Source organism: Mesocricetus auratus, unplaced genomic scaffold (assembly GCF_017639785.1).
Source record: "Mesocricetus auratus isolate SY011 unplaced genomic scaffold, BCM_Maur_2.0 Super-Scaffold_4256, whole genome shotgun sequence".
NCBI classification, from domain to species: Eukaryota; Metazoa; Chordata; class Mammalia; order Rodentia; family Cricetidae; genus Mesocricetus; species Mesocricetus auratus.
The window spans coordinates 1,835,712-1,849,844 of record NW_024429182.1 but is presented as its reverse complement, the minus strand read 5'-3'; the positions used below and the strand labels follow the sequence as shown (position 1 = coordinate 1,849,844).

Below are 14,133 nucleotides of genomic sequence, written 5' to 3'. Positions count from 1 at the left end.
ATCTAGGAATACAGAAGTACTAATAAAGGCATGCTCATAGAACAAATCTTACATAAATATAAAACTAGTTTTACCGTCTTAATAGAACTCCTTTGTTTTTCTTCCCAAACACCACTGCTCAACTCAAGTGTGCAATGAACATTTGCTTCTCTATCATAGGATCCAAAAATGAGTAACCTGCAAAAAACACAGAACAGGAAGGGTATCATACCAGTTATACGCAATAAATACTTCCTTTCTGATAATCATAAGGAGAAGCAACATATTACTCCATTACTAACAATAACAGAAAAGAATCATTTGTTACACCCTCTAGTGGAAAAGTCAAGTAAGGCTCAAGTTAGAGGTTTCCTGGGCAGCTGTTTTCAGTGGCTTAAAAAACAGAATCATATAAAACAACTGGCCAGATATCTATGTTACAGTAAGCAAGATAGAGATTTTCAAGACAAACTGCTGGATTTAAGAAAAGTTGCAGAGTGATGCATATAGGTATATCATTTCTGTAAAATTGTAACCCTAGTTAAATTATTTGTTGTCTTAATCTCTTTTCCCCTCTGGACACTACAGAACAAAAATAGCATAATAGCATTGCTATTTTTTAAAGCTAAAAGACTGTGTGTGTGTGTGTGTGTGTGTGTGCGCGCATACACACACATATATATTACTTAGCACAGTATTAATGAGTGCTTGATGTTTGTTACTTCTTCCCTTTAAAAAATGTGTATAAATGCTTTGCCTGTATGCCTTTCTGTGTACCACGTGCATGTTGGGTGCCAAGAGGGAGTCAGATTCTTCAGGAGTAGAATTAAAGACAGTTGTGGGTACTGAGAATCAAACCAGGACCCTCTGGAAGATGAGTCAGTGATCTTAATCACTGAGCCATCTTTTCAGACTGTCTTTCCCTGTCTTGAACACAATAGCCACAAAATAAAGGAAACACCTAACTTATGCCTAATAATCAGTTACAAAGACACACCTCTAATTCTGAGATGATATAAAATTTTATTACTGAAATTAAAAAGGAAAGTATACATATGTCCAACTTCTGTAGTATATACCCTCATAATCATAGTATATACCCTGCAACCTGTCAGTTTGTCCTAGAATAAATTAGTGAATAGCTTTAGTATTTACCAGGATTTGGCTGTTACTCTATTACTTTATCACTACATAAAGAGCATAGGGAGGAATGAAATAATGAAAGAAAAGTAGAAAAAGCACCATGTGCATTTGAGAAAATTTTGTCCTATGTTTGGAGACACTGAGCAAGATCAGCAGATCATACCCACATCTCACAAACTGGCTTTATAAACAGAGAATACTGAATGATTTATGATGGGAGAGAAAGTCCCTAAATTTAAATATTAAAGAACCTTTAAAATGACTCCACACTTAGTGCCTAATAACCTACTACCAAATAGAACACAGGTCAAACATATTAAGAAATTCTAACTTTAAAAATGCTGATGATTGAGACTACCAAGAATGTTCATTCACTAGAGCTCTACTGCCATCATCTGTTCAGAGAGTGAACTGCCTCAGGCTTCCCCAAGAGCACAGAACTCTGTATCAATAGCAGCTCCAAGCTCCTGACAGTCAAGAACCAGAAAGCAGAGGTCTCAGGAATTCTTCTTGTCATAATCAGCTATTCTACATTTTTCATAGTGATTTCAAAATGTTTTAAAGATAACATAACACACAGCAAAAAATTAAATCAAAACAGTCACATTATTAAATATGAGATACAAAATTCAGAAGAAAAATCTTGTCCTAGACTAAGCTATGCTTTATTATGATACAAAGTATTAAATCCAAAACAAACAAACAAAACAAACAAAAAGACATAAAACCAGACCCACAAACAGCTGGCCTCTAGTTCAGTGGCAGAGCACTTATATAACAGGTCCTGAGATGGGTCCCAGCACAGGGATAAAACACACACAAAACCCCAGAGAATTACTTTCATATTTTAAAGGGTATATCACATAAATGAGACAATTCCCAGACCTTAGGAGCAAATATTTTCAAATGTATTTGATAAAGGTCAAGTATTTAGGAGGAACAAAAGCTATGACGTAACAATAAAAAGCAAAATAACACAATTTAAGAGCAGATAAGAGGGAGGGGGCTAGATAGCTGGATCAGAAATAAAGACCATTTGCTGCTCCTGCAAGAAGACCTGGGTTTGGTTTCCAGCACCTACATGACGTCTATTTATCTCCATTGTGAGTGCTCCCCAAATAAATATGCTATTCTTATTCGTGTGTACGTGGACTTCCTTACTCTGCCTTCAGAGGAAGATACCCAACATCCACCCTACTTCACCCGCACATACTTTACACCAATGCCACACAGTTAAATACAAACAGTAAGGAAGTAAATGCATCCCCAAACTGATCAATTTGTCCTGAAAACAGGTTTCTGCTAACTCCTTCTGCTTTAACTTAAACATACAAACTAACAGACAAACAAATGTAACCTGGAGCTAGAGAAATGGCTCAGGGTTACAAACTTTCTGCTCTTCCAGAGGGCCCTACACCCTTTGAGCCTCCATGAAGCACCCATACTCACTCTCATACACACATAAAAAAGAAGAAAAAACTTTAAAAGAAAAAAGCAACCTGATGTTAACTCATCAGCTTTCTTCACTGTTGTTGTTTTGTTCCAATTTTACAAAACCCACTGTTCAGCTAGTGTCCAGTGCGCATGCTCACGTATTTTACATAACTGGGGTTAAGGAACTGAAAATAAAAGTTAACAGGGTCTGTAACTACATTGACATATTTTGTTTTCTGACAAGTGTTTGTTTGTAAGCCTTCAAGTAAGTGGCTTGACTCTTTAAATCTCTCCCATAAAAGCACCAAATGCAACCAGAAAACAAAAACAAGTCAACAGCTGCATAAAAGCCAATAAGCACACACTTTATGTCAGAGTAGTGAAACTCACAACACTGCAATGACAAGAACTGGGCAGAAAGAATGCGGAAGCCATGCTTACAGACACCGAAAACCACCAAGCAGACAAAAGCCTGCTTTGATATAACTAACCTTTAAAAACTGCTAGTTTGTGGGTTGTTTTTATATCATTTTCTTATTTTAAAAACAATCTCTTCCCATTTTACATACCAATCCAAGTTCCCACTTCCTCCCCTCCTCCTGCTAACCCCTCTTTCCCCGCACCCTACCCCATCCACTCCTCAGAGAGGGTAAGGCTTCCCATGGGGAGTTCACCAACTCTGGCACCTTGCTTTGAGGCAGGACCAAGCCCCTCCCTCCCCATATCTAGGCTGAACATGGTATCCCTCCAAAGAGAATGGGCTCCAAAAAGCCAATTCAAGAATTAGGGATAAATCCTGGTCGCACTGTCAGTGGTCCCACAGACTGCCCAAGCCACTCTACTGTCACCCAATTTAGAGGGCTTAGTTTGGTACGATGCAGGTTCCCCCACCCCTGTCAGTCCAGAGTCATGAGTTACTACTAGTTCAGTTCAGCTGTTTCTGTGGATATCCCCAAAATAATCTTGACATCTTTGTTCCCTCTCTTCAAATGCTTACCTGTGGATCTCTGCATCTGCTTCTATCAGTTACTGGATGAAGATTCTATGATGATATTTCAGATAGTCATCAATCTGATTACAGGGGAAGCCAGTTCAGGCACCCTCTCCACTGATACTTAGGGTCTTAGTTGGGTTCATTCTTGTGGATTCCTGAGAATTTTTCTGGTTCCAGGTTTCTCCATAGCCCCATAATGACTCCCTCAATCAAGATATCTCTTTCCTTGCTCTCCCTCTTTGTCCTTCCTGTTGGGGCCCATAAAGATGGGTCTGCTTCATCTTTCCTCAAGGTCAGAGAGTTCAAAACTGTCCTTAATAAGTCAAAAGGCCTAAAGGTCTAAGGCTTGGCTACTGCAGGATGTTTCAGCCTTGTTAGTTGGTGTCTTATCCAAACAACAACAGACTTGAGCTCAGGTGTGTTTGCTCTTGACCCTGAAGAAGGGATAACAGGTGTGGCTACCAAATGCCTGGAGGATTAAGGGAAGTAAGTCTGTTTGCTCCTTACACATGACAATACAAGTCTTTTGCCATGTCCCCACTTTTGGTTGGGTACTTAAGAATGTTGAAGAATAAACTAAAGGGCCAGCAGTAGAGAGGTATTTAAGACAGGAGCAAGGTCTCAGAGCTGGCATTCAGTCTTAGGCAATTTGTCTCCAGCCACATTGAGGACAGGATCTCCCAGCCTTGGTAGAGGTAAGAGCTCTCTGGTGGCTTGGCTGCTGTGCTTTTCTGATCTTCACCTTGAGCCCCAATATCTGTCTCTGGGATTTTATTATTCGTGCTACACTGTGTCCTCAACTGTGAGTCAAGTTGCTTTTATCTGGTATTATATCAGAGTTAACAAGAAAGGTAGCTAATACAGAAAACTGGCACCAAGAAGCAGAGCTGCTGCTGTGATAACCTGACTGTCGTAGGCCTTTAGACCTGGTTTAAAGAAGGAATGTGGAGGAGTCAGGAACACAGGGACAGAAAAGCCTGAGAATTTGAAAAGCAAAATCAAATGGGCCACTCCGCTAGGACTGGAAGACTAGGTCATGATACGTCAGATGGGGACTCTATCAGGGACTGGGCTGGACACTCTGTGTGTTCTATTCTGGTAAAGAGTGTGCCTGCCTTCTGCCAATATCCTGAGAACTTGTGCAAGGCTGACCCATTAAGCATAAGAAATGTCAAGAAGGAAAGTATTCATTCAGGCTGTGTCATGGTTTTGCTTTCTGCTCTCCTCCAACTATACAGAGAAAAAGAGCAAAAAGTGGAGCAGGAAGGAATTAAAAATGTGCAGTTTAGTGGAAAAAACTGTGAGTGAATTTGAAGTTACAGATGAGGCAGGTTCAAAACTGGCTGTATATAACTAGCTATTACTAGCACCATTAAAGAGAAACATTGCTCTGTACTGGAGCAAGAGGAAAGGTGTTCACTCACCAAAGGCTCTGTCTTGTAAAATTTGAAAAGAGTTTAAGGGGATATGCAGCTAAAGGGGTTCTCTGCCTAAGGAAGTATTTCACCAGGTAGTTGGAACTGTGGTCCAAGGGAACCAGGCTTCATCCCAGCCAAATGTAAAACCTGGCAGCATGATTCACATGGCACTGGTTTTTCAGAAACAAAAGTTGCAAGATTTAGGGGGCAATATGTGGTAGAGCATCTACAAAGAGGACACTGCCTGAAGCTGTGAAGCTGAAGCCAAGTTGTAATGAACACCCCGGAACCATAGGTCATCTGCTAAGAAAAGCTGAAGGCAAGGAGCAGATGGCCTGAGAGAGAAGCTGTGTGACATAGGTAACAGGACTGGGGTGGACATACCCAAGCCCTTGGGAGCACAGACATACCCAGCACATGTTTAGCAAGCACATGAGGGGGGGGTATTTTGGGTGTCATCCTCTAGTGCTTTCCCATGGAACCTGAAGTTCCTTTTCAGCAGAGCTGAGCAGGCAGCAAGCTCCCAGGATCTGCTTGTCTCCACAGTACAATGAGGGGGTTATAGCTTCATGCGACTATGCCCAGCTTTTAAGTGGGTGCTGGGGATTAAAACTCATGTCTTTTTGCTTGTATAACAATCATCCAGAAGATATTTTGATTATGATCTAACAAATCAAGCTTGCCTGAAGATCAGAGTGCATAGCTAGCCACACTAGTTAGCTATAGAGACCATACAGTGGTGGTACACACCTTTAATCCCAGCACTCACAGGAGACAGAGGCAGAAGTTCAAAGCCACCCTGAGCTACACAAGATTGAATCATTCTAAGAGAGAAACAGAGCTCACACAAACGAGTGACATCCTTTAATCCCAGCACTAAGGAGGTGAAGATAGGAGTGATGTAGCTGGGCAGAGAGAGGAATACAAGGCAGGAGGAGAGAAAAGAGAGACTCAGTCTAGGCAGAAGGCAGTCTGAGGTCTGATGAAGACAGATGTAGTCTAGAGATGTGAGATGTAGTATGAGGACAGGATTACCTTTTCAGTCTGAGCATTGGTAGAGATGAGAACTCACTGGCTGGCCGCTTTGCTTCTCTGATCTTCAGCTTTAACCACAATATCTGTCTCTGGGTTTTTATTACTAAGACCAAAGAGAATTCGTGCTAGACTTCAACTCTGGACACTCAGACAGTGCTGGGTTAAAGTTACAGACTGGGGTACTTCTGCAGTTGGACTGAATACATTCGTTCTGCATTGTGAGATCACAGCTTAAGTGCTGTGACTGAGTGTCACACTGAGAAGCAGACTTGTGAGTGTTCATCTTCATTGTTAGGTTTGGTGGGATTTAGAATCGCCATGGAAACATATGGTCATATGAGGGAGAACTGACACGGACAGAACACTCACCCTAAATATGGGCAGCACCAATCTCCTGGACAAAGGAGAAAGGGAGTTGAGCAAATCATTCCCCTCTCTCTCTGCTTTCCACCTGCTGGTGCAATGTGATAAGTAACTTCACACTCCTGCCACATAATGACTTCCTCACCATGATGGACTGTACCTCAAACTGTGGCCCAAAATAATCCCTTCCTTCACTAAGTAGCTTTAGTCAGGGATTGAATCGCAGCAACACAGATAGTAAGGAATTATAACTGTTGAGAAAAACTAGAAGTCTTGAGATTACAATAACAAGAAATAAAGGTGGTAAGGCAAGTGATGGATTTCTGTATGTGTATCATACTTAACACTGAAAACAACATACTTTTAAAGCTGTGTTTTTAGAACCCAATAAAACAAAACAACATCCTAAAAGCTGCTGAGAGCACAGGACTCTGTGAAGATCTGATGGAATTAGCATAATCCACTTAAAGTGAGAACAGACTATCCTGAGTGTGCTACTTTGGAGTATGGAACTCCCACAACAAAACTTTACTTGTCATGTTTTCAATTTGTTTTTCAAAGTGTAACTGGCTGATAAAATAAGCCCCTCAATGTATCTGTTATGTCACCCAATATCTTTCACATAATATGATAAATCCCTCTTAGAATTTAGAGCCAGAATCATTTTCTCTTCAACACGTGTAATTTATAAAAAAAAAAAATGTGAACTTCAGGAAAATAATTATCTCCATTTAGTAGCTCTATAATGTATGCGTATTTTAAAGCATGTTACATAAGATAAACACTGTCAGTTAAAAAAGTTAAATTTTAAAAAAACAAACTAAAAAATTCATTAAATTTCATTTGTATCAGGGAAATTGATCTCTACACAGCTGTTTTTGAGGAAATTTACCTTCTTAACATAACTACACTTGAGTTTTACAACTATCTCTGACTCCAGTCCCAAGGAGACCAGACACCCTCTTCTGACTTATGCAGGTATCAGACACACACATAATACACATAAATACTGCAGGCAAACCACTCATACACCTTTAAAAAAGTATATCTTAAAATTTTCATTTATCTCAAATCTTTTAGCATATTAGTTGGATAAAAACCTTCATGCTGGGGGCTGGAGAGATGGCTCAGAGGTTAAGAGCAATGACTGCTCTTCCAGGGGTCCTGAGTTCAATTCCCAGGAACCACATGGTGGCTCACAGCCATCTACAATTCAATCTGTCTGGTGCCCTCTTCTGGCATGCAGGCAGAACACTGTATATGTAATCAATAAATAAATCTTTAAAAAAAAACTTCATGCTTGCTCTTAAGTCTAAAATGATTTCAAAATAAATAGCTAGAAATGTATAAGTACTATTCACACATAACTTTTTCACTATTTCAAAGTGAACAGTTTAAAAAATAAAGTCTTTACAAGAGCCATGGTTGACCATAGATAATGAGTATCATATTCCATTCCAGAGATTAGGAGGAAAATTAGTGGAAGATTTTCTTTGTATTTATTTATTGGTGTGTGTGTGTGTGTGTGTGTGTGTGTGTGTGTGTGTGTGTAAGTACTAAAACCCCAGCAAAAGCAAGCCAATTTAGAACTTTAGCTATCTATATCCAAATGGTCTACAAAAACACTTTTAGTTAATTGTCTTGCATTTAAAATTTTTTTGAATATTCTATTCATTACAACCTTTTTCGTATCACTAAATAATTATGGTGAAAATTATCTCAAAAGGTGTTAGGCCTTTATATCATCTCTAAATGTAAAATTGTAAGTATTTTCTGGGCTGTCTTCTATAAAAGATGCACTTTCATTGTTCTTTTCTTTTACTCCTTTGCTGTCATTTTGTTTCAGAGATAATAATAAACTGTGATTTTTATATTGAACAAGATTGAAATAATACGAGAATTCCTTTAGTTTGAATCACACAAACCCTATCTGAATAGAAAGTTCTACTTTTATATTAAGTAAAAGGAAATCTATACTAAGGAACAATCTAAGCTTTAATAAGAATGGAAGGTGGGCAGAGAGATGGCTCAGTGCTTAGGAGAAACTGCTGTTTCTCTAACCTGGGTTCAGGCCCCAGCATCACATGGCAGCTCACTGTTCCTAACTATAGTTCCAGGGGATCCAGAATCCTCTTGTGGCTTCTGCCAGCACCAGGCACACACAGTTCACTTACATACATGCAGGCAAAATCCTCACACACATAAAATGAAAATAAATAAATCTTTAAAAAATAGAATATATGTAATAGTTAATCTTGGCTGCCAACTTAATTGAATGTGGGATCCTCTAAGACACACTTCTGTGTGGGTCTATAAAGTTATTTCCTGAGGACCGACTGAGTGGGAAAGATACTCTCTCAGGGTAGGAAACACCTTCCCATAGCAGCCTATATGTAAAGAGATACAGGTGAAAAACAACACTGCTTTTGCTTGCCTGCCTGCCTTTACTCCCTACTGGTGAGAACACCTATCCTATGCTGTTATCCTTTGCTGGCATCAGAAGTCAGCTTCTTTAGCCTTCCAACACAGACTGAATGTCAGGTCTTCAGTGTCAGCCAGCCTCATAGACCGAGAAACTGCACAAATCTTAGCATCTCTAGTGTACAGCCAGCCACTGTTGAACCAACTCATCCCTATTGTGTATGCCAGTCTTTTGAGACAAAAATACTAGGATGAGTTGAGAACAACAACTTATTTTCTCCCTTATATAAAAACTCTAATTAATCCTTAAATTATGTGAATAATGACATTTTATCATAAGGTTAAAATTTATCTGTTTGCACTTATAAAAATAATACCTAGAAAATTATTTTGATGGTATACACATTTCAAATATGAAGCTACCACCTGCTTAAAAATATTGGTTACTATCCCAAGCACACAGAGCTAACATAAGAACACTGATAAAATAAACTATTTTCCCTACTTTCTCTTTTAAGTCAATTCTGTACTCCATAAAACTTCCAACCTGCCAGGCGGTGGTGGCTCACACCTTTAATCCCAGCACTTGGGAGGCAGAGGCAGGCAGATCTCTGTGAGTTCAAGACCAGCCTGGTGTACAAGAGCTAGTTCCAGGACAGGCTCCAAAGCCACAGAGAATCCCTGTCTCAAAAAACAAAAAAACAGACAAACAAAACTTCCAATCTAATTTTTGACAGGTGACAGAGTCACAAAAATGCAATATAAAAACATGTATAGTGAAGAGTTAGGCTGTCACATTGACCCTGGCCCTTATCATAAGCCCAGTTCCCCTACACTTCCCTAAATAAGTCTTCTATATTCTTTCTGAGATTCAGCAAGCCGTTCTTTATTAAAATACAGAAGGTTGCAAATATTCCACAAATCCTAATGTTTTCCTTTGTATCATTTATTTCGATTCAAGATGGCCTATATTAATGCCCACCTATTCTTTCTCAATGCCTAACACAGCCTTTGATTCCTTAGCAAGGCTTTAAGTGAACAGCTGCTTAAGCACAGCAGGAATGTGAACAAAGGCACAGTCAATGACCACAAGCTAACAGACACATAATCAACCATTGAGACCCCCAGGAGCACTGGGGCAGAAGAAATAATTGTTTTTCTAAATACCTAGCCTCATACCTACTGTGTCTGTTTTAGTGTATACTATGGTTCCTTTTATGACACATGTGGCATATTTGGCCTCCCTTTTTCAGTTAAAGACTCCTGTCAAGACTTTCTGACAGAATGAAGCACAATCCTCAGTAACCACAGGACTTAAAAAAATGAGTTGATGGGGATGTCCTTCTTGCATATGTGTTTCTCTTAATTGATTGATGAATAAAATTGTATAATAGAGGCAGTAAGTTAGGCGTGACTAGGAGACGAAGAGAATTCTGGGAAAAGTAGGCAGAGGGAGACCATGAGAGACAGACATCATGTAGCTGCCAAAGGAATAACAGGTCTGGACCCTTCTCCAGTAAGCCAAAACCATGTGGAAATACATAAATTAGTTGAAATGGTTAATAATTAAGACAGAGCTAGCCAATAAGAAGCCCTAGACACTGGCCAACAGTTTTATAACTAATGTAGCGTCTGTGTGTTCATTGGGGGCCAAGCAGTCGAGGGACCTGGCAGGACAAGAAAAACTCCAGCAAAAATGAGTTATTACATAATCAGTATAATCAGAATGAATCTATTTGCAAGACTCAACTGTATTAGGAACAAAATATAACTCAAGTGCTTATTTGTATTATGAGTTGGAAATAAAATATGAAAGTGATTAAATAGTCGTATAATCAAGTGTCACAAGAATGTAAGCCTGGAGGACAGTATACTGAATTTAGAATGCTGAGCAGACATTAAGAAGGTAGCTTTTGAGTGTACCAAGACAGGCTAGTTTCAAAAAGCATGAGACAATATGGGCCAAGAAGGCAGGTGACAAGCAGTAAGGAGCTATCCTTTAAGATGTCTAGGCTAGTTGGGCGGTGGTGGCGCACACCTTTAATCCCAGTATTAGGGAGGCAGAGGCAGGCGGATCTCTTTGAGTTCGAGGCCAGCCTGGTCTACAGAGCTAATTCTAGGCCAGCCAAAGCTACACAAAGAAACCCTGTCTCAAAAAAATAAAAAAGATATCTAGGCTGAAAGTGGGAGGCTATGGACCAAATTCAAGCAACTGTTTATGTAGGTTATCAATAGATTTTACATTTTTAAGTGGTTAAAAAGTCATCACAGTACTTCAGCCCACTCATTTCTACGTTGCTGGTGACTGATTCTGCCTTACACAGCAGAGCTGGGGAGATATGACAGGCACCAAGGGAAACACAGTACCCCTAATACTTGCTACCTAGCTTTTTGAAGGAAGTCTTGTCAAACCCTCTCGTAAGAAGGCCTGTATATCTGACACGCTATGAGTGAGGGCCTGAACAGAAGGCAGTGGAAAAGAAGCTGGATAAAAGGACACTTGTAGATCAGGAGTAGATCTGGATGCCATCCTAGGAGTGAGAGGGAAGCTACTGAGCTTTAAGTAGGAGAGAGACAGTTAGATTTGCATTTTAAAGGTCCTTTTGGCTCTCATACTGGAAACCAAAAGTGTTAAGAGTGATAAAATTAGTGTAGTAATTAATTTAGGCAAGAAATTAATACAACTTGGATTCTGGTGGTAAAACACTGAGGCTAGGAAAGACTAGTTCCAAATGCACAGGGTTAAAAATATGGGTTAGTCACTTTAGTGAACATTTTGTTTGTTTGTTTTCCGAGACAGTGTTGGAGCCTGTCCTGGAACTAGCTCTTGTAGACCAGGCTGGTCTTGAACTCACAGAGATCCATCTGCCTCTATCTCCCAGGTACTGGGATTAAAGGCACGCGCGCCACCACCTCCTGGCTTTAGTGATCATTTTTATTAATCATAATTCTCAAAACTGCTATGCTACAAGTACTCTCCAATAAAATGTCAGCATAGCACCTACGCATGTGAAAATTTGGGGATTATTGCAAAATAAATTATTTCCATGTGTTCTTCAAACTGGAAAACACTGTTTTCATTAGATTTATGTTCAAACTATTTAAAGGATAAAATACTACGATATAAACTAGTATAGAAACAGAATAAACATAACAGTCTTTAAGTACATTTCTATCATACTTTCTTGCCCACACGGAGTAAAGAGAAAACAAAGGACATACCTGCTACACTCTAACAAAGTAACTTTAAGCCGGCCTTCAGTAAGTGCCCACTGTTGAATATGGATAAGTTCTTCATCTTCTTCAAATTCTTGCAAGGCTTGGTATGGAAAAAACGGCTTAAACCTGACAAAAGTAAAGATAAGTCTAAATTTCTGTATAATAACCATAGATTAGAGCATAATGAATATCTACCTGTTTAACAAAAGATTCAAAACACTTAATAACACATTAGCTCTACAAAACCAAAACAAATGGAGCCCTCTTTGTATCATCCAGGAGTTGTGGTTTTGTGAATACCCTTACTGACAAGCCCAGGTAACTTGAATATCAAAAAGGGAAACACCAAGAGGTTTGAATGGAGACAGATTCTTTCGATCAGATGAGACATCCCTACAATACATGATCAAAATTCAGAATGCATGGTCAGTGGACACAAGATGATAGTGATTAGTACATAATAATGAAAATAATAACAAACAGCAGCAAAGGTAATTGCTAGCAATGGGAATGGCTTTATATGAGTGATCTTAACGCTCACATTCAATACTGGGTGTTACTGCCTACTCCCCTCTCTAGATAGTAAAGGTCAGAAAGGTTGCTAAAGGTTTGATTCAACTTTACAAAGCAGGGCCTAACCAGAATTCAAGCTAAGCTGACTTTATCAAAGCCCAAACTACAAAACATCTCATCTATGGCTTACTGGACACTCTGTGGTTAACATTAATAACCTTTTTCTTATGGAGATGACCTGTGCTCGGTTATAAATTGTAGGAGTCTAAAAAGAGCAAAACTTGAACTTCAACCACAACTCATAATCCCCCATTAATGCAAAGGACAAAGAATATAAGAGAAAACTGGGCTTGAGGTTCTGTGATTTTTCAATCTACACTAGCCATGACATTTACCTGTTTACAAAAATTCTAAAGTTTAAAAGAAGAAACAAACAGAAAACACCTGGGTGTGGTGACATACATCTGCAATCCTAGCAACTAAAAGAGGTTAGGACCGGCCGGGCGTTGGTGGTGCACACCTTTAATCCCAGCACTCGGGAGGCAGAGGCAGGCGGATCTGTGTGAGTTTGAGACCAGCCTGGACTACCAAGCGAGTTCCAGGACAGCCTCCAAAGCCACAGAAAAACCCTGTCTCAAAAAACCAAAAAAAAAAAGGGGGGGGGTTAAGACCTCTTGATTATTTGAACTCACCAGGAGTTTAAAACCCGTCTATGCAACAAAGCAAGATTGATTCTAAGAGACTTTGACACTGAGATTCTCAGTTTCACATATAAAGGCCATCACAATCTCTCTCTCCCTCTCCTCTCGTCTCCTCTCGTCTCCTCTCTCTCTCTCTCTCTCTCTCTCTCTCTCTCTCTCTCTCTCTCTCTCTCTCTCTCTCTCTCTCCCTCCCTCCCTCCCCTCCCTTTTTTGGTTGGTTTTTTGTTTGTTTGTTTGTTTGTTTATTTTTCGAGACAGGACTTCTTTGTGTAACAGCCCTGGCTGTCCTGGAACTCTTAGTAGACTAGGCTGGCCTCAAACTCACAGAGATCCACCTGATTCTGCCCCCCGGGCATATGCCACCATGCTCAGCCACAATTCATCTTTCTAATCATACACCCTCTGAATGCAGCAAGCCTTTCAGCCTAGGAAGTCACTGCAGGCTCCCAGAAGGCACCATGCACATAACTTTGGACCTTTAGTGCCAACTGAAGGTTTATTTTCCTGGCTCCTTAAGGTCCTCAAGGTCTCATGCTTCTTTTTTCTACTTGGCTTCAGAGCCCAGACCACAGCGGACTAAACACACAGGCTTCTTTTCTCTTATCTGACAGTCATTTAAAGTGCTGGCCACTTGCGCCTTGCAATCTCCAATATGGCATCATCTCACAACTGTCTGTGCCTCTCGTTCATTCAGTGTTTCAGTGTTGTTGAGCTGATTTATAAAAAGCAAACACTAAAAATTAAACACTTGGAAAGTATCAGCAGTGTACTGTGGTTTATCCTGAAGAACACTGACAGAGGAGGGAAGTCCTATTTACCAGTAAATGTGAATAAAGGGAAAATCTACTGAAGGAAGAAGCAGTAACAGACAATGCTTATTGTTTTCTCCTGGTTTTAAAGTAGGATAGAAAGC

At 39.8% G+C, this 14,133-nt stretch overlaps 1 protein-coding gene across 2 annotated transcripts in view; it reads right to left on the bottom strand.

The window, feature by feature from the left end:
* Nucleotides 1-14,133, bottom strand: part of Pdzd8 (PDZ domain containing 8) — a 59,108-nt gene that overhangs the window by 24,925 nt on the left and 20,050 nt on the right. For both annotated transcript variants that reach the window (XM_013124675.3, XM_005085342.4), the window contains exons 2-3: nt 12,010-12,132; nt 75-177 (exon numbers count right to left, since the gene is read on the bottom strand). In XM_013124675.3, the coding sequence (XP_012980129.1) occupies nt 75-177; nt 12,010-12,132 (226 nt within the window). The remainder of the gene's footprint in view (nt 1-74; nt 178-12,009; nt 12,133-14,133) is intronic.